The sequence below is a fragment of the Lissotriton helveticus genome, chromosome 10 (genome assembly GCF_964261635.1).
Source record: "Lissotriton helveticus chromosome 10, aLisHel1.1, whole genome shotgun sequence".
Classification (NCBI taxonomy): domain Eukaryota; kingdom Metazoa; phylum Chordata; class Amphibia; order Caudata; family Salamandridae; genus Lissotriton; species Lissotriton helveticus.
In genome coordinates this window covers 187,454,257-187,478,248 of record NC_136071.1, presented here as the reverse complement: position 1 = coordinate 187,478,248, position 23,992 = coordinate 187,454,257, and the positions used below count along the sequence as shown (strand labels likewise).

The 23,992-nt window shown below is 46.7% G+C and overlaps 1 protein-coding gene across 1 annotated transcript in view; it reads right to left on the bottom strand.

Moving 5' to 3' along the window:
• Positions 1-23,992, bottom strand: part of DNAH3 (dynein axonemal heavy chain 3) — a 660,573-nt gene that overhangs the window by 569,969 nt on the left and 66,612 nt on the right. Inside the window, exons 5-6 of the mRNA XM_078665068.1 lie at positions 21,624-21,810; positions 3,325-3,514 (exon numbers count right to left, since the gene is read on the bottom strand). Coding sequence (XP_078521194.1) covers positions 3,325-3,514; positions 21,624-21,810 — 377 coding nt within the window. The remainder of the gene's footprint in view (positions 1-3,324; positions 3,515-21,623; positions 21,811-23,992) is intronic.

Below are 23,992 nucleotides of genomic sequence, written 5' to 3'. Positions count from 1 at the left end.
CAGGACTGCACACAGCAGGTGGTGCAGGGGGCCTTTCTACCACGTGGGGTGATCCCACAAGGAGTCAACGGCCTTCTGAACATGCCACATGACAGCTTCCATAGGAGCCTGAGTCTTATGCTGAATATGCCCAAATACTCCTCTGGAATTTGTATTGGATCCATCCGACAGTTTAGGGATCTGATCGGAAGAAAGGGGTTGGCGACATGGGAAGCAGCCGGTGTGGAGAATTTGGGCATTTTGTTCCAGAATGGCATGCTCACCCCCTTTGAGCAACTGCAGACTGACTATGATCTCCTGGCAGGCCACATCCTAGCCTATGGCCGGTTGCTTGCAGAGATGGGCCGACTGCGGCAAATCATCGACACTGAACTTGATCAGCACCTGCTAGTGCACACCTTGCATACTGTAAGAGAGGGCTGCCATTTGATAACATGACTCACCCGAGCCCTGTCGCACACTTCACAGGAGCAGGACCCCTTATTGGGGATCTGCTGGTGCTTGGAAAGGGACATAGACCGAGACTTGACACAGAAGGAATAGGATAGGGCGCTTCTTCACCTGTGAAACGTTTCCCACAACTCTCAATTCAATATATCCAACACAAATTCTGTCACTCAAAGAAAATAATGTGCTGCAGTTGATTTTCACTGAAAGTTAATGACCGATCTTCCATGAGGCCAGTCATAACTAGCTTTAGTCGAAATTACATGACATTTTTATGTCTAAATGTTTCTGGTATCTCCTAACTCAACGGGATTTGTGAAATATGAAATGGGGTTGGATGACACCCCTTGTGGACTATCTTGGAAAGTCTGTCTTAATGTAAACCAAGCTGTCAATGTCACTTCAGGCAGCAGTACTTGTGTAAAGTAAACCTTAATTACTTCCTTGTTGATATCACCTGTAGGACTAACCTGGGATTGGGACTGCTTAGGGTGAGCACAAATTCTGCACTCCAAGGGCTGCATAGCACAATTGCTAGTGGTCTAGTTCCTGGATTGTTATAATGTGCTTTCTGTAAAGGGTATCGTTATCAATGGTGGTCTTTGCTTTTCTGTCTCCTGTGAGGAGATGGTCCTGATGAATAGTCTTCGGGTATTCTCTATTCGATTTTGATGCGTAGGATCAGCAGTGGTATTCGTTCAAGTAGCTACATCTTACATCTCAAGCAGTTCTCAAGGGCCCTTTTCTTCTGGTTTGCTGACCTTCTGCGCTCACACATTGGTTGAGTTAGGAATAGTCCCATGCATAAGAGCATAACAATAAAAATGGATGAGGGGTTACGGATCATCTACTCTTCATTACACCAAATCTTTAGTTTTCCTTGTCATAGTTCTTACAATACAGGAAGGGTTCGACTTGGCTCAGACTAAGAGACATGTCACACTACCTTGTAGGTCCTTAAAGATGAGGCTCCTCTAGGTGGAAGGAACACAATAGAAACAGGTTTGTTTTTATGGTGTTATGTTTTTTACTGAGCCGCCTAAATAAAGCGCCGGGACACTCTTATTGAGTAGCCGTGCGCTATAGAAATAAAATTTAACATAACATAACATAACATAACATAACATAACATAACATTGGGTGAAGGAATCCTCTGTCTCAGTTCTGACTAGACCTCATGAGTAAGTAGTGTGATACAAAAGTAAAAACGTGTGTTATTAAGGAAACCAGTAAGTAATGCAGGCATTTTGTAACATTAAAGCATTTTCTTTATAAAGACAGTAATCATACAAGTATTAAATTCATATTTTGGTTTACTTTCTTCTCACCTACTTCTCAAATTCTGATTTCACATTCGAAAAATAAACTTTCAGCATATAAAACCAAAGATAGAAACCAAGAAAAGGTTCTGTTGCATATTTAAATGATTGCCAGTACTGGCTTAACCGTTTTTGACACAAAGGGTGATGTAACCAGGTGAGACACTGCGTTGTAAGTTAGAGGTCTCTGCTTGGCAATGCACATTAAATTGGAAAAAATCTAAACAAACAACAGGCATTGCAGTTTAAGACTATGCATATGAATTCTGCTTCTTTGACTAGGGCATTTAGCAATGTTCTCTAATTTTACAACTTATATGTTATGGAAATTTACAAATCTTAATACCAGGTGTGGTGCAACTTTCACCACCTGGCATTCCCAACCCTGTAACAGACTATTTCAAGTTTTGCAGCTCAATTGGGGGATACGTTATGGAAATCTGTATTCCTGAGATGCTTACTTCATTTTGCTGTAATTTCTCACCTACATTCTACCACCATTTAGCATGTGAAATACAAGCTTCAGAGACTTCTAATCCACTGTATCCATGTGGAGTTAATGATTTTATTCTGTTGATAACTCCTGTTACCAGCTAAATCCTGATTACCGGCCTACTTAGGATCAGCCCTAAAGGTTTTATGAATGATGCGTTAAACTATGCACCACTGTTACCATATAACTCCCCCTGATCCCTCCTACCACACGATTCATCACGGAACACGTCAAATGAATGCTGACGAGGGCTCCTTAAGTGAAATGACTTTTTAAATCGGGTCTTTGAGGCAGCTTTAGCTGTTTTGCCACATTATATTCTTTCCCCAAACAATCTTACACAGCACACATACATAGATGGGTTTTGGCTAGTGGACTTCATTCATTGGTTAGTTAAATTGTCATTCACAGTCCGCTTCCGTCTACAAAAGCATACAGCATGGGAATGGGTCAGCCCACTTTATCCATTGTCTCCCTTCACTTTTAGTGAGTGCACAAAGCTTGTGCACAATGTTCTCATCCACCTGAAAAGTACTTTTCTCTTCAGTGACGGATGTAGTTCAAAACGCCTTCTATTTATGTGTATTCATTTTAAATACTAGCTTTTTATTTTGCATACACTTTGGGTGTCCAGTTAGGGGATGATTTTTTTCTGTATTTTTTTAAGGTACAGTTTAAAGGGTTTAAGTGACATTATAGGATTATAACGGTGTGCTATTTGAGTTCTGGGTTAGGTGGTGATATACTCATGTCACCTACATAAATAATAATAATAAACTACATGGAACAACCAAAAGCCTTGTTACTTAAAATCATCCCCAGTAACACAGTCAAAATTGAACATTTTTTAAATTTAAATGTTTTTACTGCAAGCAAATGGTGGCCACGCTTAGGTGGGTGCATTTGTTTTCTATTTATTTTTTAGGCGTGTGCTTGCAGTAAAAAAAAAAAAAAATACCCATCGTACCAAATTGCCAAGACCTGTCTTATTCACTTTGGAAATGTTTGTTGTAAAAAGTTTCTTAAGATTCCAGCACCTGCAGAATACATATCTGTTTCCCTTACCAATACTTTTCCTGAGACTGACATTGTAGTCCTTGTTAATTTCCTGAGTCAGACTCAGAAGCACTTTCTCCAAGTTAGGGTTGCTCATGTAAATATTTGGAACATTCTGTAAAATTCGGTTCATCTGTTCGCTCTCCTGAGGCTCCAACATTTCTTGCTGGATTCCACGGTAGATGTAGTAAACATATCTCTGAAAGGAAGAATCATTTGGAAATAATTACATTCAAAGCAATAAATGACAATTAGATTCTATTACTAAAACACAGGAATCGAGGTAAGCATAAAGTCTGACTAGAAAAGCCTTCCTTCAGCACACACCACTTCCAAATATAGACTGGCCTTGAGGCTGCAACTGGCTTTGGGGCCTTGATTGACATGAATTACATAGTGCTTAGGGGGCAGAGATTGTGAATAGCTACTAGTGCATGCTTCTATGTGCTGGGCTGGTACGCCTTTTGGAAAGATGAGGCAGATGCTTTACGCTGTCACCAGCAGGGGGATAGCAAGCACTGGGAGCTGCAAACACAGCCATTGTACTGGAGAGGCAGCAGTTCCACAGGTCAGCATGTTTTCCTTTTTAGGTCGAGCGACCTATCTCAATGCGCATGCGCATTGAGCGGGAGCGAGATATATAGGGGCTTATCGAGAGTTTACCGAACTGGCGATTCCACTGGCGATTCCATGCAGTGCATGTGCTTTTTAGGTCATTGAGCAAGCGCAAGCCCTAAAAAGCGTGTGCACAATGCCACCAGCCGCCTGCCTGCCTGCCTCGCATTACCACATCAAAGGCAGCCCTCCCAGCGCATTTCTCACCCCCTAATTATTCACGGCCGGTCGGCCGTACTTTCAGTTTCACGGCCGCGTCTACTCTTAAAACTTGTTTAACTTGTTTTTTTATCTTGCCTCCCGCAGCGACGCAACTTAAGATCCCACGCCCCTTCATGAGAGACCAAACGGAGTTCTTAAATGTACACCAAGCAGGGTTAGGCTCTGGGGTCGTGCACTCCTCATCGCCTGGGCGTCGTGCTTCATGTTTGAGCAAAGCACAGCGCATACAAACAATGGCGGGCGAGGCTTTTTTTCCTCACAGCAGGCTCCCTTAAATTTCAATTACTCATGTTTTTTTAACCAGCTCCGCACTTGCGCTTCAGCAGTAGTGCCGCTGCATATGTTTATTTTCAGCACCTTTCACTTTCAACAAGGCGGCGCACGCCTTTCTTTCAGTATGGCGCTTTTTTAAAATCTTGCCTCCCAAAGCAACACGACTTAAGATACCACGCCCCGTCATGTGAGACCTTCACACCCTCATCGCCGCTCTCCCCGCTCCGCCCCCTCCCCTGCCCGCCGTGTCGCATTTCTCCTCCCCCCTCCCCACAGCAATGCCCTCCGTCTTGTTCTCCTCCGTCGGCTGTTCCTTACCCCAGTTTCCCTTCCTCCTCGCCTCTCCTATTTCTTTATCTAAGCCCCTCGTATTCACTATAATACAGTCCACGTTGATTGAGCACAGGGTCAAAGAAAGGATTATTGTCATTATAATGGAAATGAAAACAAGGCATGCGCAACCCACCATCTACAACCCTTACATTAACATCGGTCAGTGATTGGTACAAAATAAGTACCCCTCTGTATATAATAAAAATGTCTTAGTGCTGTGCATGTACTCGGCATTGTAAAAAAGACTAACTACACATGCGTGCAAATCCCTAGACCAGCTGAGGAGATGTAAAAAAGACACGAGGCGGCACACTTGGTGTCAGAGCATTTCCACGGGGATAGGTCTCACAGTGCCGTGCTGCGTCTGTAAACAAGGCATTATACACATTCCTAGAAATGGGGCAAGGCTACATCATTTCATATCACTCTCGAGTGCCAACGACTCCGCCAGGGGACTACCTTCACCAGCGCACGCACGGGAAGCCTGCCAGGTTTGCCAGCTACATCCAACAGCACAACCGTCTTTCTGGTCGTTGCACTCCAATTTACTGTGAATCCAGGAATTACACGTTTCAAAGACAATCCACCGATTCAGGTAGAGGTCTGGGAGGGTCTGACAGTTGATAGGCTGTTTCTTTTGCTGGCATCAGTGCGCCCACTGCGTACTCCAAATTTTTCACCCGACCACAGTCGTCAACATCCAAAGGCGTGTTATTCACCAGGAGGAAGGCACACCACCCACGTCACCAGAGAAGCGGGATTTCCTAAACCTTCAGAACATGACCCTTGAATCATCTCGGTCCTTCATTCACCGCGTCCTCCTTTCTTACATTTCTTAAATTTCTTATTTCTTGTCTGTCACCTCAGCAGTGCCCGCCCACACGACAAACAATAAATCCAAATCAACATTGCACCTTGTCACTTGTGCTTTACTTGATCACCTGAGAGGTTCATGCTTAAGTTTTGACCAATCAAATTCATTTTGTTCCCAGACCACGCTGCTGTGCAAACAAAGATACTCCCCGGACTTTTGTATAGCGCCGCCCTGTCTCTTCTGGATCTTTGAGTAAATACTGTATCTACATTTAGGTTCGCCGGTATAAATATTTTCTGTCACCCCTCGTTTCTAATGCCTCTCAATCTCCCCTCACTCTCTCACTCTCCCTCTCTCCGTCTACCTATCTCCCTTTCCCTCACTTTCCTCTCTCCTCTCACCCTCTCCTTCTCTCTCTCTCTCCTCTCTCCCCCTCTCTCTCCTCTCTCCCTCTCTTTACCTCCCCCCTGCTCTCCTTTTTCTCCCCCTCCCCCTCTGCTTGCTCTCCTCTCTCTCCCTCCCTCCCCTCTCTCTCCCCTCCGTCCTTCGCTCTCGTCCTCCCCCTCTCTTCTTACCCTCCCTCTCTCCCTTTCCATCACTTCCCTCTCTCCCCGTCTCCCCCTCGCTCTCTCCCCGTCTCCCCCTCTCTCTCTCCCCGTCTCCCCCTCTCTCTCTCTCCCCGTCTCCCACTCTCTCTCTCCCCGTCTCCCCCTCTCTCTCTCTCCTCTCTCCCCCTCTCTCCCTCTCTCTCTCTCCTCTCTCCCCTCTCTCTCTCCTCTCTCCCCCTCTCTCTCTCCTCTCTCCCCCTCTCTCTCTCCTCTCTCCCCCTCTCTCTCCTCTCTCCCCCTCTCTCTCTCCCCTTTTTACCCTCTCCCCCTTTTTACCCTCTCCCCCTCTCTCTCTCCTCTCCCCCCTCTCTCTCCTCTCTCCCCCTCTCTCTCCCCCTTTTTACCCTCTCCCCCTTTTTACCCTCTCCCTCTTTTTACACTCTGCATCACTCTGCATCACCACATCATCACTCTGCATCGCCACATCATCACTCAGCACCACTCTGCATCACCACATCATCACTCAGCATCACTCACCATCACCACATCATCACTCAGCATCACCCCAGCATCACTCAGCACCACTCAGCATCACCACATCATCACTCAGCATCACCCCAGCATCACTCAGCGCAACCACAGCATCACTCAGCGCAACCACAGCATCACTCAGCGCAACCACAGCATCACTCAGCACCACTCAGCATCACCACATCATCACTCAGCATCACCCCAGCATCACTCAGCGCAACCACAGCATCACTCAGCGCAACCACAGCATCACTCAGCGCAACAACAGCATCACTCAGCGCAACCACAGCATCACTCAGCGCAACCACAGCATCACTCAGCGCAACCACAGCATCACTCAGCGCAACCACAGCATCACTCAGCGCAACCACAGCATCACTGGTTCAAATATGTTCTTTCAATGTTTCAAGCTGTTTTCAAGCTTTATTACAAATCACAAAAATATGTTAATATTTCACTTCTGTTCTTGGATTTTCATCACAATAAAAAACACTGAACATAATCTTCACGAAAGTTATTTAGAAAAGTTTAAGCTATTGACATTACAAATTAAATAAATTATTTAAGTATTAATTATTTAAAAAAATTAAAAGCCATTGTTAATTGTATTATCAATACATCTAAGTCACGTAAATACAAAACATGTTGCATTACAAATGCTATAGGTGTCACATTTGCGAAAGTTATAACTATTGGCATTGTAAATGACAAAGCTATTAACTTAGCTATTTTAAAAAACAACACATAAATAAAAAAAAATCATTTATAAGACCAATAGCTCAAACTTTCCTAATGCGAGACCTATTGCATTTCCAATGCTTGTTGACTGAGGCTCTACTACTCCCTGCATCCTCGACCCATGTGATCTGTAGAAGTCCATCACTGCCCCTCCACCCACTCCACACCAAAGCAGACATTCAGTGTGACATTGTTATGTTAATTATTATTGTAAATTAGTTTTATATATTTGTTTTATATGTAGAATGAAACAAATGCTACAGTATTAAAGATTCAAAGTACAATTAATTATTTTGAATATATTAAATAAAATTACAATTATATTTCAGAAATTTAAATTAACAATAATTCCCATTTAAAGTTAAAAAAAAGAATATTTCTATGTATTAATTATCACTAAAAGTGAGGTATAGAATTAAGTAAAAGTGGTTCGATTATATGGTAGTAAAAATGTATGTCACATTACTCCTTGAATATAAAAAGGTTATTAAAATATGTTAAAATAAAATAGAAAATACGTTTTATTTCAGATTATTTTTAAACATTAAATTAACATTATTTATATTTTAACCATTTTAAATAATTTAATTTAATTGAACATTATTTCCTATGCGATTTTATTTTAGGTTTCTACCTCCATTATTATCTATTGGAGGGTGTTGCCATACCTGTGAGTGTCCATGTGTGATGCTTGACATGTCAATGGCAAAGGGATTACTCTTTATTGGGTGGGTGCACATCCCTCCATAAACCCTTCCTTAGTCCTCCTTAAACTTCTTCCATTTAATAGTAGGCATGCCCCTTTTTCTAGCCACTCTCCATCGTCCCCCTCTACATTTACTAGTAAGTCATATACTTATATGTGTGATGATCTCCCCATAGAAAAGATAGAAGAGGTAGGGGTGGAGATTTACACTTTTAAGTTTGTGAATAGCATTTTCCAGAAAGTTAAGAAGAACCATCATTAGTACTAATAAACTTACTACAAAATGCGGGTTGTGAATATGCCCCATAGTTTTTAGGTCATCTCAAATTGGGATTCGGCAGATTGATTCCCTCTCCCTAGGAAGAATTCTGTTTGCGAGCCTGAGAATAATTTGTTTTCTTCTATGAACTCTGAAAATAGGTGAAAGGTTGCTATCTCCCTGTTTGTAGCTATTTGGGGTTCTGAGGGTGCAAGCTGTTCTTAAGCAGTATATATGATTTCAGTAATATCTCTGTAAAAGTTTCTGTTTTTAAGGAGTTATTGATAATGTGGAAGCCTACCATGGTTCGCCTATGTTAAAAAGATGTTTTATACTTTAGGCCTAGAAGAAATGTTCTTATATCCACAAACAAATTGGCAATGACACAAAAGCAAGAGTGAAACAATGTTTTTATGATATCAAGATGACGGAGAGATTAGGAAGAGCCCAAAAAATGCAGCCTTTAGAGGCCTATATTCAAATTGTAACGCCTACCCTCACTAAACGCTACTTAACTTGGTTCGAGAACTCCAATTGTCGCCTTTTAGTCACCTATTTTAGATTTAATACAAACGATTTTAAGGCAGCTTTTCCAGATCAATGTTCCTGGTCTTGTGATTTACCGTCCTGTTGCTGTGATATAATATGATCTGAAAGCGCATGTCACTTTATAATGCTCTGCTCTCTGTATGTGCACCTGAGGCAAGCTTACTTAGTACCGGTGTTACGCAAGGCAAGAATTAAACAACATCGAGCAGCACTAGAGTTCTTACAAAAGAATTTGTTATGCACTTTTAAATATTATAAAGAAAGCTATGGGCACTAGGAAAATACATGAATTATTATTTTAACAGAATTTTACATGTTTGTATATACCCAAGAAGAAACTGTCTTAAGGCCGGCAATTCAGATTTGATATATATGTTATAAATAATTAATAATATTCAGCCAGATTCATCAAAGGAAAATCGGCTCGCAAAGGGCCAGATTCTGCGAATCTGGCCCTTTGCGAGCGCTATTTTTGCATTTGGGATTCATCATCCCAAATGCAAAAATCGCATTTGTAGAAATCGCATATTTGCGAAGAATTGCATTTAAGGAATCTCAATTAGAGATTCCTTAAATGCAATTCATGAACCATTTAAAAATTGCAAAATCGCAATCTTGGGCCGCTATTTACCGCGAAGTCTTACTTCGTGGTAAATTACGAAAACTTAGAAAAATGTACTTTAGCGCATTTTTCTAAGTTGTATGTTACACACACACATGTCCTTTGGACATGTGTGTGCGCAACACCAGTGTACATTAGCATTTCAGGGGTGCTACAGGGTGTCCTTTGGACACCCTGGCACCCTTGAAACCGCTTCTTTATTTGCGATTCGCTAATTGCTAATAGCAAATAAGGAATGACTCCCCATGCATTCCTATGGGCCTTTAGGCCCATAGGAATGAATGGGAAAGCCATTCCTTATTTGCGATTAGCAATTAGCGAATCGCAAATAAGGAGGCAGTAGAAATCACAATAAATATTGCGATTTCTACATGAATGCCGTTTTGCGAGTCTTTAATAGCGATTCCTTAATAATCGCTATTTAGGACTCGCAAAACATTACAATGATGAATCTGGGGGATTATGTATAATTAATTGTTTTTATTCTTTTATGGCGCCTTGCCGAATAAAGATATCTTAACTAACTGGCTTATGTAGTATTTACACATTTTTGAGTAATGGGTCAATTGAAATTGTTCTGCATATTAACTGAAGAATTTATTTTACCACACCAAGTTGAAAGTGGGCAACTATTTTATGTGCTACTTTTCATATAATAATTTTTTAAGCTGTAGACTTTTGCTGGGTGCAAGATGTATAGCAAAAGCAACAATGTATAAATATCTAGGGAGGACATTACATATCTAACAGATCAGTACAGTGGCAGCTATGGAAAGGGAAAATAGGTGTAGGAAGCTAGCTCTTTATATGATATGTCAAAATGAGGTAAATCGTGCGAGGGTCGTGGCTTGAATGCCTATGGCGGAGGTCGCTTAGACGCTCGGCTCCGCGATCGAGCCGCCTTTTATCCTGTTCCTAGGGCATCCAGGGCGCCCCCGACCCCCACAACGGAGACCGCTGTGGGTCCTGCACCGTCCGCGGACGCTGGGGGTTCGTAACGAGGCCTGCAGGCGGGAACCGAGGGACTACGGAGACCGCGGAGTGGAAGCCAAGATGGCGCCCGCTCCGCTTCAGGGATCCTAGGACGGCCGGAGGCCCTGGAGCGGCCGTCACCCCCAGCGCCCCCAATGTGGCTGTTGCTTTCCTGCCTCCGCTGAGGGGACAGCACCGGAGACCGACCCCTTAGAGCCCAGGGACGCCCAGCAATTGGCCGTGTGGGGCCCCGAGTGACCGCCGCCGCGCCCTGCCGCGGGGCCGTGTGGAGGAAGGGAGAGGAGGCACGGAGATCTACTTCGCGCTGCCGAGTTCGCTGCGGCCATCCGCCGTCTTGATTCCTGATTTTGCTGGCAAGCGGACCTGAGCCTACGGCGCTGGGGAGAGCTTTGGAACAGGCCCCCCCCCGAGGGCTGGAAGAGCGGTGTGAGTAGCACCGCGGTGCTTGAGCTGGGCGCCAGATGACCGGCAGCGCCTGCTGCTGGTGACGGAGACGGAGGCTCCTCGGGGACCTACTGCCCCCCGTGGACTGCCCATACCTGGCCTGCCCCCCCCCCCCGAGACTGGGGCCGATAGATTATACCTGGCCTGCGCGCTGAGAGCGGAGAGGGCACCTGGACCGCCCGCGCCGCGTTGCACCGGCAGAGACCGCCATCGTAATCTGGCCAGGGGGTCCTGGCCGGCCTGGCGACTGCTCCTCCTTTCGGTCATTGCCCGAAGGCCTGCTCTCCTTAAACGCCAGCTCGTGGCAGAGGAGTGGAAGACCGGATAACGGCGCCATTGCCCGCAGTCACGCCACATCGGCGGGAAGCACCTGCCTTGACCGTCCCCCGCTCTCGCTGAGACCCCCAGCCGAGGACCCTGAACGCTATGGGGAAGACAAGAGGAACCAAAGGAGGCACCCAGACTGCCTCTGATGTGGAGGCGCCTGATAATGAGGAGCGCCTACACCCGGAAGGATCAGGGAACCCGCACCTTCAACAGCAGCTCGACAAAATCCTGGTGGCGATCACTGATACTCGATCGGCCCTCCAACAGGACATTGCTCAAGTTGCGACGAGCTTGGGATTGCTCCGGGCGGACCATGGTAAGCTCTCGGACAGGGTGAAGGAGGTAGAGAGCTCAGTGGGACTCCTGGAACCGGCGCAGAAAAACTTGGATGCCACAGTGAGGGACGCCCTATCCCGCATAAAAGCTCTGGAGAGATGGGCGGAGGATGCGGAAGGGCGCAATCGGAGAAATAACATTCGAATAGTAGGCCTTCCAGAAAAAATTGAAGGTGAGGACATGGTGGCGTATCTAGAGGATTGGCTGCGGTCGGTGGTGGCGCCGGAAGGGCTTTCCCCCTTCTATACCCTGGAACGAGCGCACAGAGTGCCGGCCCGACCACCGCAGCAGGGCCAACCCCCACGACCGGTGGTGGCGCGGCTACTTAATTTCCGAGACAGAGACTTTCTACTGCAGGCCGCCAGGCAGAAGGGACCTTACCAGGTGGAGAACAGTCGAGTGAACATTTTCCCGGATTACACGTACGAGACGCAACGGCGACGGACCTCCTTCCTGGCCATTAAAAGGGAGCTACGCGGTGAGGGCATCCAATATTCCCTGCTTTTTCCGGCACGACTCCGCGTCATCCTGGACGGTACAACCAAGTTCTTCGATACCCCGGATGACGCATGTGGTTGGCTTGAATTGTACAGGGCTGGCAAAGATGGCTTTGGGACCTCCTCCCAGCCCACACTGGAGAGCAACCAACAGCGGAAGACTAGGAGGATCCGACATCGCAGAGGCAGGACTACTCGCCCCTCGACGGTGGAAACTAAGGCGGAACGACGGGGAGCGCTGGAGATGGTCTCTAATATTTCTGGCCCCCAAGGTGTCCATGTGACTGAACTCTCGGAGCCTGGCGAGAGTGGGGGCCACTCGGACACGGAAGGATCTGAATCTGATAGCGTGACACTCCCAGTGGTCACCCGGGAGACGGCGGAGGGCCTGCTTGATGAACAATAACGCTTTCAGGTGAGCCGGCTCTGGTTGGGGGGATGGGGGCGGGCGGGTGGGGGGTGGGGGTTTGTGGAGGGAAATGTTGGGTAACTGACTGTGTGGTGGGTTGTGGTTGCGCCCTATTTGGGCCCCAATGACCTAGGGCTCGGTCGCACTTTAGAAGCATTGAAGTGCGGGGACCCCCTATCGACGTTCGGCCCCCATATTGCCCTTACGGCACACCTGCAGTGACTACCATCAGGTTAGTACAAGGGGGGTTTTTCGAGGGTACAGTTTGGATGGGAACTAGATGGTACTATTTGGAACCTGTTCTGGGGAGGGTGGAAAGGGATTCCTGTTTGAGGGTTGTTTTTTCGTTGTTAAGGGGGGGACTCGCCATCGGTATGGGTTTGACTGGGTGCTTGCCTATGTTTGAGCTGTGTTTCGAAAGACTGGAGAACGAAATGTGGGATATTGGCTGATATGTCAACTCTGAAATGCATTAGTACAAAGGAAGGAACTAGTGTGGACAGTTTTTTACGGGGTCCAGAGTATATGTCCAGATAACTTGTAACCAAAGAAGGATACTGAGTTCCCCGGGGATGCAAAGGGAGGTGTATGGGAGGTTGGAGACAGAACTAAACTATAGTCAGGGAACTGGGAGTTCCCTTGTTGGAACTAAGGGACCCTTAGTTCCAACAAGGGAACTCCCAGTTCCCTGACTATAGTTTAGTTCTGTCTCCAACCTCCCATACACCTCCCTTTGCATCCCCGGGGAACTCAGTATCCTTCTTTGGTTACAACTCTGAAATGCATCACTTGGAATGTGCGGGGTCTGCACTCCATGTCCAGACGACACAAAGTCCACGCTTACCTAGTGCGCAGAGGCGTACAGATCGCACTACTGCAGGAAACACACCTCACCAGGTCTGAGGGAATAGCGCTACAGCGCAGATGGCGAGGACAGGTGTACAACACCACGTACTCAGCTTATGCTAGGGGCGCGCTGATATGGATAAGGGCTGGGGTACCCTTGCAGGTGGATAGGTACACTGTGGACCCCAAGGGGAGGTACGTGGCACTTGCTGGAAAGCTAGGGGGAAGAGATCTGAATATTTGCTGCATTTACGCGCCTAACACGGACCAACTCGCCTTCCTGTCCACGCTATCGGGCTCCCTGGCCCGCTATTTGTCGGGACCACTTCTATTGGGGGGCGACTTCAATTCGGTGGTGGACGTTAACCTGGATAGATCTCATCCTCCCCTCCTGGACTCCCCGACTCATCGGGTGGCCAGGGGCAGGATGGACTGGCAGGCGAAGTGGGGACTGACGGATATCTGGCGGGCCCAGCACCCACACACCCGGGACTACTCCCATTTTTCCGGCATGCACGAGTTGCATGTGCGTTTGGATGGTTTGCTAGGATCGAAGGAATTAGTTTCCTCAGCTGTGAGGTCTGAGTACCTGGCGAGGACTATCTCCGACCACAACCCACTATTAGCTGATTTCCGGTGGCTTCCGGGCACCCCCTGTGTGCCGACTTGGAAGCTGCGCCCCGAGTTACTGGAAGATCTGCTGTTCTGCAGCAACCTAGAAGACAAGATCACTGGATACTTTGAGGTGAATGAGGGCACGGCAGGGGTGAGGGCCACGGAATGGGACGCCTTTAAAGTTATGGTTAGGGGCTATTGCATAACGCAGAGGGTTGGGGTGCATCGGGTCATCCTAGAGGATCTGGCCAAGGCTGATCGGACCTTCCGTGAACTGGAAGTTATCCGCCCCGGCCGCCCGGAGCTCCATCCAACAACAGACCTTGGCAGCAAGGGAGGCGGTGGCCGTGGAGGTCGAGCGCCTGCGAAGCTATGACCACAAGGCTTACTTGACTAGGTCGCTTGCTGAGGGTGACAAATCGGGGGCGCTTCTGGCTTGGCTTGCCAACCCGACGAGACGAACCTCGCCCACTGTGACCATGCATACTGCGGAGGGCAAGGAGGTCTATACTCAACCCGAGATCCTTGACTGCTTTTGGCGTTACTATAAGATGCTGTATCGTAGTATATTATAGAACACAGGAAAAAGTGCTAAAGTTCCGTCTACCCCTAAAGCCACCACGTCCCCGGTTGGTGAATCTTCCTTGAGTGTCCTGGCGGTAGTATTCCTCTTGAAGGTAGGGGTATGTTTTTTTCTTATCATATAATCTTAGATCTCTCGCAAGTTTCTCCAATTTCTTTTTGATGGTAGTCGTCTCAAAATCTTGAAGTGAGGCTACAAGCTTGGTTAAAGCTTCTTTTGAATTGGTGAGAGTCGAGTCGCTGGTAATTTCAGCCTTCAAATCCACTATCTGTTTTGTCAAGGTAGCAACTTGTTCATTAGCCGTTTCAATTCCAAGCACCATCCAATGGCGTGAGCAATTGTTTGCGACAAAACTAAACCCTTCCCGAAACTTAGGGACATCCACAAAAATTGCAGGTTCGACTTTAACTTGTAGGCCCACCGGGATAATGTTAGATTGCAGACATTGTGCTAGGAAATGTCCATGTAATTTTGTACGAATCAGTTTCTTCTCAAGGCGCTCTAGTTTGTTAATTTTATCATTAAGTGAAAAGTCAATAGTTGGTATGTTTGGTGAAAGAAAATTGTAAGCTGGATCTTGAAGGAGATCCTTGATATAGTCCTCAGTGTAGCTAAGAATGTCTTTGTCAACCATTTTTCATTGGTTAAAGAATCAACAATTTTATTGCTTCTGCAGTTATAAGCGAAACAACCTCGCAGACAATGGTCTGCACGAAGTATATTATAGAACACAGGGTTGAACCCATACAGTCGGTGGGACCTGGGTGATTGTTTATTACAGACGGAGGGGTCCCAGACTCGAACCTCGCCCACTGTGACCATGCGTACTGCGGAGGGCAAGGAGGTCTATACTCAACCCGAGATCCTTGACTGCTTTTGGCGTTACTATAAGATGCTGTATCGCAGTAGGCTACCGCCAGACACTACCCCAACTGACGTCTTCCTGCGTGATTTGCCGATCCCCACCCTGGAGTCTACACAGGCGAAGGACTTGGGGCGAGATGTGGAGCTAGGGGAGATCCGTAGCGCCATAAAAAAGATGGCGCGAAATAAAACACCGGGCCTAGATGGACTCCCAGTGGAGTTTTACTCCACCTACGTAGATCTCCTGGCCCCTAGGCTCTTGGTGGTTTACAAGGAAGCGAAGACCCTGGGGCGCTTACCTGGCTCGATGCGGGAGGCCCTAGTGGTGCCCCTGCTCAAGCCCGGTCGGGAGGGCGGTGAGCCGGCGTCCTACAGGCCGCTATCGATGCTCACAGTCGATTACAAGATCTTGAGCAGCGTTTTAGCAGCACGTCTGTTGGATCACATGGGCTCTTTGGTACATGTCGACCAGGCGGGTTTCATTCCCAAGCGTAATACTACGATGAACATCCGCCGTTTGTTTCGCCTGTTGGAAGGGAATCACGCTGATGCTCCTGATCCCATGATCCTCTCGATTGACCCAGAGAAGGACTTTGACAGCTTGGAGTGGATCTACCTCCGCAGGGTCCTTGAGCGATTTGGCCTGGGAGAGGGGTTCCTTCCATGGATCACGGTATTGTATGCCTCGGCGGTAGCTAGGGTTAAGTCGGGCCAGCTGATTTCTCAGCGCTACCCTGTGGAACGGGGCACGAGACAGGGATGCTCGCTGTTCCCGCTGTTATTCGCCCTTGCTGTGGAACCGCTGGCTATATCGATCCGCACTGGGGCCCATTACAGTGGATTGCAGTCCCCGTCGGGACACCAGTATATTTCCCTATATGCTGACGACCTACTGCTTTTCCTCGAAGACGCTGGGACGGCCTTAGCCGGGGCTGATGCAGTGCTCACAGCTTTCGGAGAGGTGTCAGGTCTCCGAGTGAACTGGGCCAAAACTTGCCTGTTCCCGGTCCGCAGAGATGAACCTCAGCCGGACACTCCCAGGGCGATCAGATGGGAGCCTGCTTGTTTTAAGTATCTGGGGGTGCACGTTTATCATCGCCCTGTTGACACCCTTGAGGGCAACATCTCCAGATGCGTCCGGGCGTTAAAAGGTAGCATGACTTTTTGGTCCACCCTGCCCCTCTCGGTAGCGGGACGGATCGCGCTGTTGAAGATGGTGGCGCTCCCTCGGCTTTTATACTACTTCAGGACACTTCCGATCTGGATTCCACGATCTAGTTTTCGGAACCTAGACTCCTTGATCGTGGCGTTCCTCTGGGGCTCGGGCCGCCGCAGGGTTGCGCTCAGGACCCTGATGAGACCGAAGGTGGAGGGGGGGTTGGCGGTACCCGACTTTGAAACGTACTATTTGGCCGCCCAACTGCAGGCTTATACTCAGGAGGTGGCGCGGGAGTTTCGCGGTCCGGAAGAGACACGGGGATATGGCATGCCCAGACATGTCTTGTCCTATATCGCACTGCAACAGAGGCACGATTCGAGGGACCTCACCCAAGAGGAACGAACCATACGGTCGTGCTGGAACCGAGTGCACCGCAGGCTGGGAGTGTCACGGCCCTATGCCCCGGAGATCCCTTTGGGGATGCTCACTGCATTACCGCATGGCGGCGACTGGTCGCGGCTGAGTGTTTGGGAGGAGGTGGGCATACAGCTCCTGGGTGACCTCTATGAGGATGGGACGCTATTGCCTTTTCAGGCACTTCTGGAACGCTTTGACATTCCCCGGGGCGATTTTTTGCTCCACGCGGCGGTCACAAGGGCACTCCAGGCGCACTGGAAGACTGGTCTAGCAGAACCTCAGTTGTCAGCAACATGTCAGTACGTCATGATGTCTGCAGGGACGGTTAAAGCAGTAACATGCCTGTATTCCAAGATGGTCAATGAGAGATTATCCCCCCTGGAGGTGCTCAAGACCAGTTGGAAAACAGACATAGGGAAGGAGATCCCGGAGGCCACGTGGGCCCAGCTGCTGCGTCGAGCTTGGAAGGGCACGCGTAGTGCTCAATTCCAGTTGGTCCACTTCTATATATTACATTATGCCTATTTGACCCCGGAGAAAATACAAAAATATTTCGCCTCGGAAACGGCAGCCTGCACTAGATGCAGGACGCTTGGAGCGGACCTCATTCACATGTTATGGTCCTGCTCCGCGCTGACCTCCTACTGGTTGTTTGTAGGAGACACGCTTACCGGGGTAACTGGAAGATCCCTGCAGATTGATGCGGCGGTGGGGATTCTACACTGGCTCCCTCATACCCCCAAGAATAAAATTTCTAGTAAGTTTATCGACTTGGGGTTGCTCCTGGCTAAGCGGGAAATAACCAGACATTGGAAGGCGCGGGTTGGTCCAACGGGCACTAGATGGCGCAATAAACTTCTCAAATGGGCGGGGAGCGAGAGCATATTGCAATATCAGCTGGCGAGGCGGCGACAGGACGAGCGAGCACTAGAGGCGGCGCAGGCTTGGGAGACGCTGGTGCAGGCCCTGCGCGACCATGACACGCACACTGACTCTGATAGTGTTGATGAGGAACTGCCTAGACCCCCGTAGAATGACATTGGTGGGATACTCCCAATGGACAGAACACTGTCTCTTATCACATGCTCTTTGACCATATACTACATTACCGATGGCGGGTTGGGAGGGGGGAGGAGGAAAGAGGGAAGGGAAGCGCCATTCGCTTCCGCCGAGCACCGGAGACATATACCATTGGGAACTTGGGACCTAATCCTCTGGGAGGTTCGGACTATTTGGGAGGGGAAGGGTGTTTCTTTAGGATGTTTGGAAAAGCAGAAGAGACCTATTCATTTTTCACCTGTTTTACGTTGAAGGAATGTTGTGCCATCCACTAATGATCCGATGCAAATGCCGCCCGACCTCCGGGTTGTGGGCTAAATGGCCGTGTATGGATGTTGTTCTACCGTCAGTGAATTTGTTATGAACTATCGGGCAGGTGCCTACTATGTGATTATACTTGATTCCTGCAATAAAAATATATTTACAAAAAAAAAAAATGAGGTAAATCGTGCAAAGTGGACAGGGGCTTGATCTAACAATCCCAAGGTGCTCTTCTAGGAGTTAGTGTGGTCAAGCAGCCCTAGGCTTATCAGAGAGAAATGTTAGACATCTGCAATACACACACAGTCAATTTATAAAAAGAACACATATGTTTATATATATTTAAGCACTAGAATCAATATGATCAGGTAAGTGTGTTTTGCAAGAGAAATACTTTTGGTTTAAAAAAATCAAAAGTGCAAATTTAAGTAGCTCCAATGTTATCCTAGGGGAGGAAAAACAAGTACCGCATACAGGTAGAGTACAGCGACTTATGAGACCAATCTCCTGGACTTAAGGTGAGTATGGGGCAAGGCTGCACCAGCAGGTCACCTCCAGCGGCAATAGGGTGGCCAGGTGCAGTGGTGCAATACAGCATCAGATGCCCAATGGTGGGCTATGAGGATTGGTCGGCGTGAAAAGTGGATGCAGGTTTGGACTGGGAGGGCAGTCGGACTGAACCAACAGGGGTGTTCAGGCCTCATGATGCTCGGGGACGTGGGGCTACCTTTGCTCCTCATCTCTATGGTCTAGGGGTGACACGTGCAGAGGTGTCCTTAGGCCTTTGGTTTTTGTCACCAGAAGCAGTCGCATAAGAGGGGTTCTGCAAACAGAGGCTGCAGGTGGCGTAGAGTAGGGAAACCTACATTGGTCTTTGAGTCTGGAGGTTCTGGGCACCATGTTGGCACCATTGGCCGACTTCAGCTCAGGCTGGGCGGTTTGGGTGCAGTGATGCTTTCTAGTGTTGGGTTTTGTGGTGTTGCATCACAGTTCTTTCTTGGTACCTGAATGGAGCAGAGGAGCAGCTCCACTTGTCCACAGTAATTCCTGGATCATGAGCGAAGTGCTGGCAGTTCACCCAGGCTTTGGAGACACAGCAGCTATAGGACAAGTCGTCTTTTGTGGCAGTTGTCGAAATCAGCAGACAAGTCGTCAGTTGCTGGTAATTCTGTTCTTGCTTCTTGCTACTCTTGACATCTGTCTTCTTCTTTCAGGTCAGCAGGATATGATTTTCTGGTGCCAGGGGCTCACCTAAATACTAGATTGAGGGGTGTTAGGGGAGTGTAGGGAAGTAGTCAATGGTCAACTCACCCCTGGGGTGTTTATGCCGCCTATATGACAATCTCCTGTGGAAAGAGGGCTGTGGGTTCCAGCCTAGAGCGTGTGAAGGACTGTTGACCTGCAGGGAGCGCGTGGTGAGTGGTACGAATTGCAATTCTCTTGGTATTTGGAAAAATAATTAGTGCCCTGTCAAAAACGCCTTGCCAGTGTGAGCTGTGGCCGAGGAGAAAAGAAAACCCATGTTTCTGGGGCAACTCACTGTGCCGGGCTGAAGAGGGAGCCCAGCCAGCCCTACCTGCCCCAGAGCAGAGGAAAAAGGGCGGAGTCACCAATGTGGCCGCTGTGAGAGGCAGCAGCCACATACCCATAAAAAGCACTGCCTGAAGGCCCGGGATCGAGGTCTGTCAGGGGCGCGCCCGTTGCCATGTGCCCGAGCGGAGCGAGAGGCCAGAGAAGCACATCTGCTCCTCTGCGGACATTGTGGTAGCACTAGGAGTCCTGCGAGTGCTTGGGGCAAGGAAATGCCCACTGCACCAAGGGCCTGGGCGAGGAGATTGCTGGCTGCTGCGCCACAGGCTCGCAGGCGGCCGCAGGGGACAGTTGAGAGAGGAGACCGGTCAAGGTCTCCCATATGAGGGCGGGTGTATGCACCCCCTCCATTCTGAGAGCATACCGGGGGTATTATTGTTCGATGGTCGGGACGGGGTGGAACCTCGAAGATTTTCCAAGAGAATGCACTGCATTACCCAGTAAAGGCGCGCTGATGCTGCTGCGGCCTACAGTTTCGGCTGGCCTTCCCTATTACCGAGAGGATGTTTCTGTTCATTATGATTCATGTGTTCTCCACCAAAGTGTTGTGAAATTTGACACAAAACTGGAGAGAGAAGCACAGGTGTGTTATGTCCATGGGGATTCATGTTCAATGATACATAGAGGAGTCCTGTACAGCGGTATTTGGTTATTTCTGTCCAATGATGGTTGGTGATTCATGTGTGACTCAACTGCTGCATTTCCATGCCCTGCCATATGGATGGATGTCGTTTTTATACCTTACACAGACAGAGTAACAAGTAGTGTTATTTGTAGAAATTTCATAATCTGGATAGTGATGGTGTATGGTTTGTTATGACTAATGTGTTCATGATGAACATATGACATGCAGCTTTTAAATGTTTACTTTAGTGCACTACATGTGATGTTATGACAAATGCCTAATTGGCAAAGTGACTCATTATCTTTGTATTGTTATGGCAATTGCCTTCTTGACAAAGTGATTTATGTGATTGTGGTCTAATGTGTTTTATGTATAATACAAAGGATATTTTTATATAACATTGTGTGAAGTCTATTTTGTGGTGTGTGTAGTGTGTCACTGGTGTGTGTGTGTTTGTGTTGCACAAATGCTTTACACATTGCCTCTGAGATAAGACTGACCGCTCTGCCAAGCTACCAAGGGAGTAAGCAGGGGTTATCTTCGGTGTGCAACTCACTTATATTGACCAGAGTGGTGAGTTCTGCCTGGCTTATTTACATACCCTAGCTAACCAGGACCCCCCATGTTAACAGTCTTAGTATAACAATTAATATAACACATACCTCTATACCTTCTGTGTTATAAATACCTGACAAAGTAATATTTTTTTAGGCACAAAAGCCACCCTGGAGCTTAAAGTACCAAAGCTATTCACTATAATTACTAAGTTAGTAGGAAATAGAACATCATCTACTGATGCTGACTTATAGAGGATAGGATTGAGAATTTTGTCTGTGCTTTTGATACGTTGCTTAATCAAGCGACCGAAAAAAGAAATAAATGACATCAAAAGTGTTAAGCAAAATTTAACAGGAAATTATGAATAGTGAAATGTTACATGAAGCAGACTCATCTTACCACACTATTTATTTAGCATGACTTGGCAAAGGAACATTTGCACATACTGCCCCAGGAATATTTAGATTAATACATAGTTAAAAAAAATCATATATAAAATCTGAATCTGTCCATACCTCTATATCTCTTTCTGAAGGTAGTTTTTCTTTCTGATTTATTTCCTCGTCATGTCGAAGCATAATGTGCATCTGTTCTTCAGGAGACATTGGTCTACTCGGCGGGTAAACTGAGTCTTCTCTTACTGTGCTTTGTCCAACATCTTCTTCTGATGAGTCCATTTTGCAGAGCTGTGAAGAGGAGGCTCTGGAATGAAACGGCATAGGGTTAGTAGGAAGCTGTATAATACAAGCTGCCTAGGGACATCAAAGAAGCAAATTTGAGCTTAAATGCTCCTCAACCCTAGCAATTCCATTTAATTTAATTTATAAAACATGCTTTTGAAAATTAGGGCCAATCGGCAAAAGTGGGCACAATGCACATACAAAACATAAGCATTTGCACAAATACAGAAGTCTAAAGTTCTCAAAGGAGGTCTCTGTATTAATCAGGAGTGGCTGTGCTGAGACACCAAATTTCATCAGCGAGAAGATTCCTACAGTATCTCGTTCGATCAAACCCGCTCCCCAATTTTCAATTTTCATCAACTGAGAGAGAGGGCTGTGGATCTCAATCTAAGCTGATGGCCACTTGTACCTCTGAGTGTGGTGGGTTGCTGGAGTAGCCTTGAAATCCAGGATCCTGTTTCATTAAGATCAGATCTTCATAAGGAACTGAGCATACAACTGGCATTGTTGCTTTTATGCTACATGCAGCAAAGACTGGACCCTGCGGGAGGCACAGGCTATTGACCCATGATAAATATATGATAGTGGGTCTTAAGAAGCTTGCACTGATGATTTCCTGACAACTTTTAATCGTCTTCCTGGGTAGGGAAATTTTGGCTTGGTACACATTAGCCTTACTTTAATACATGTATTGTGCACATTGGCCTCAATGAGCACATGCAACTAGTATCATCTGATATTAATATGCACTGTTGGAAAACAGATCATATACTCAAACCATCATTTTGCCACCATTTCTATTTTTGATTCTTTCTGCAGTATCTCACACTCAAAATGAAATAGGATTTAGAAAAAAGCCCCAGTGAACAACTGTTTGTGTGTGCCCAATAAACACAGTACTAAAGTAACTAGCCAGGATTACCCAGGATGAAAAATAATAGCAGAGTTTCACATTCATCTTTGTTATATTTACAGCTTCCTGTGTAATACCTGCCTGCTTAATTTCCCCGGGGACGTAATCCAAGAAAGCATATATTTCAAACAGTTCATGATATATATACAATTTGATTCTATATTCAGATATAATTTCACTCCAACACTTTCTAGAATTCTTCTTCAATCATATTTCAAGCAGATGCAACAGGTTTAATTTTGAGCCTGTCTGTAGCAGAATGTGAAAGTCTAAGATTCCTGTTATGGTCAGGCCCATGGAACGCCATTTTTTCAAGGATTATTGAGATGAACTACCTGAGCTTGGAGATTTGCACAGACTTTTTTTTCTATGTATAAGAAGCAAGTGATATGTAATAAAAATCATTAACATTATCTGAATGTACATTTAGGTTAGTGACACTGGTAAGCAGTTAGTTGGCTTAGAAGTTACATGTGTTTTAGAATTAGTTTTCACTGTTGTATTCTGATACTAAATAATATGAATTTAAACTGTGTAATGTATATTATGAATTGCTTGTGTTCTTTGAAATTACACTGAAATATGAAAAAGACAACTCAAAGTGGTCATCGGATATTCACTTATTTATACTTTTATTAACAAAATGTAAGTGACACAAGGGATGGCCAAAAGAAGGTTGCTTCCTTTGACATAGGCCCTGAATTATATCTTGGCAGTATGGATACTCCGTCACAACTGCAAAAACAGTTCTTAATTTGAGAAATATTTTGGGACTGGTACTTTTTTTTTACTCATCAGACATTTCCAGAATATAGGAAAGTACAAATCACACAAAGGGGAGAGACAGAGAAAGAGAAAGATGGAAAACTATCACAAAGTGAGAAAGCAGGAATCTGAAAGAGTGAGATAATTCGGAAGGGGCTGTCTGGTAGTGGATAAAAGAGGCATGAGGTCGATTTCAGACTACCAATCTGTGGCACTGGATTCGCTAACATTTGACTGCACCAGCTGCGTGCTTCTGAGCAGAACTTTGGGCGCCAGCACTGGGTGAAAGACTATCCATAGCGCCAAGACTATGGTTTCACACGCCCTATTTAAATGTGGAAAGAACTTTGATTTAATCATGGCAGAGACTACTCCGTCACTGCTGCGATCGTACTCCTCAGATGGCCCAACAGAGTCAGAGCCATCTGAAGTTAAACTCTCATTCCACCCACCTAATTTGGATTGTCAGTATTAGAGGTCAGTTTTCACTGTCCATCACCGCCAGGAAAACCATGGCGGTAAC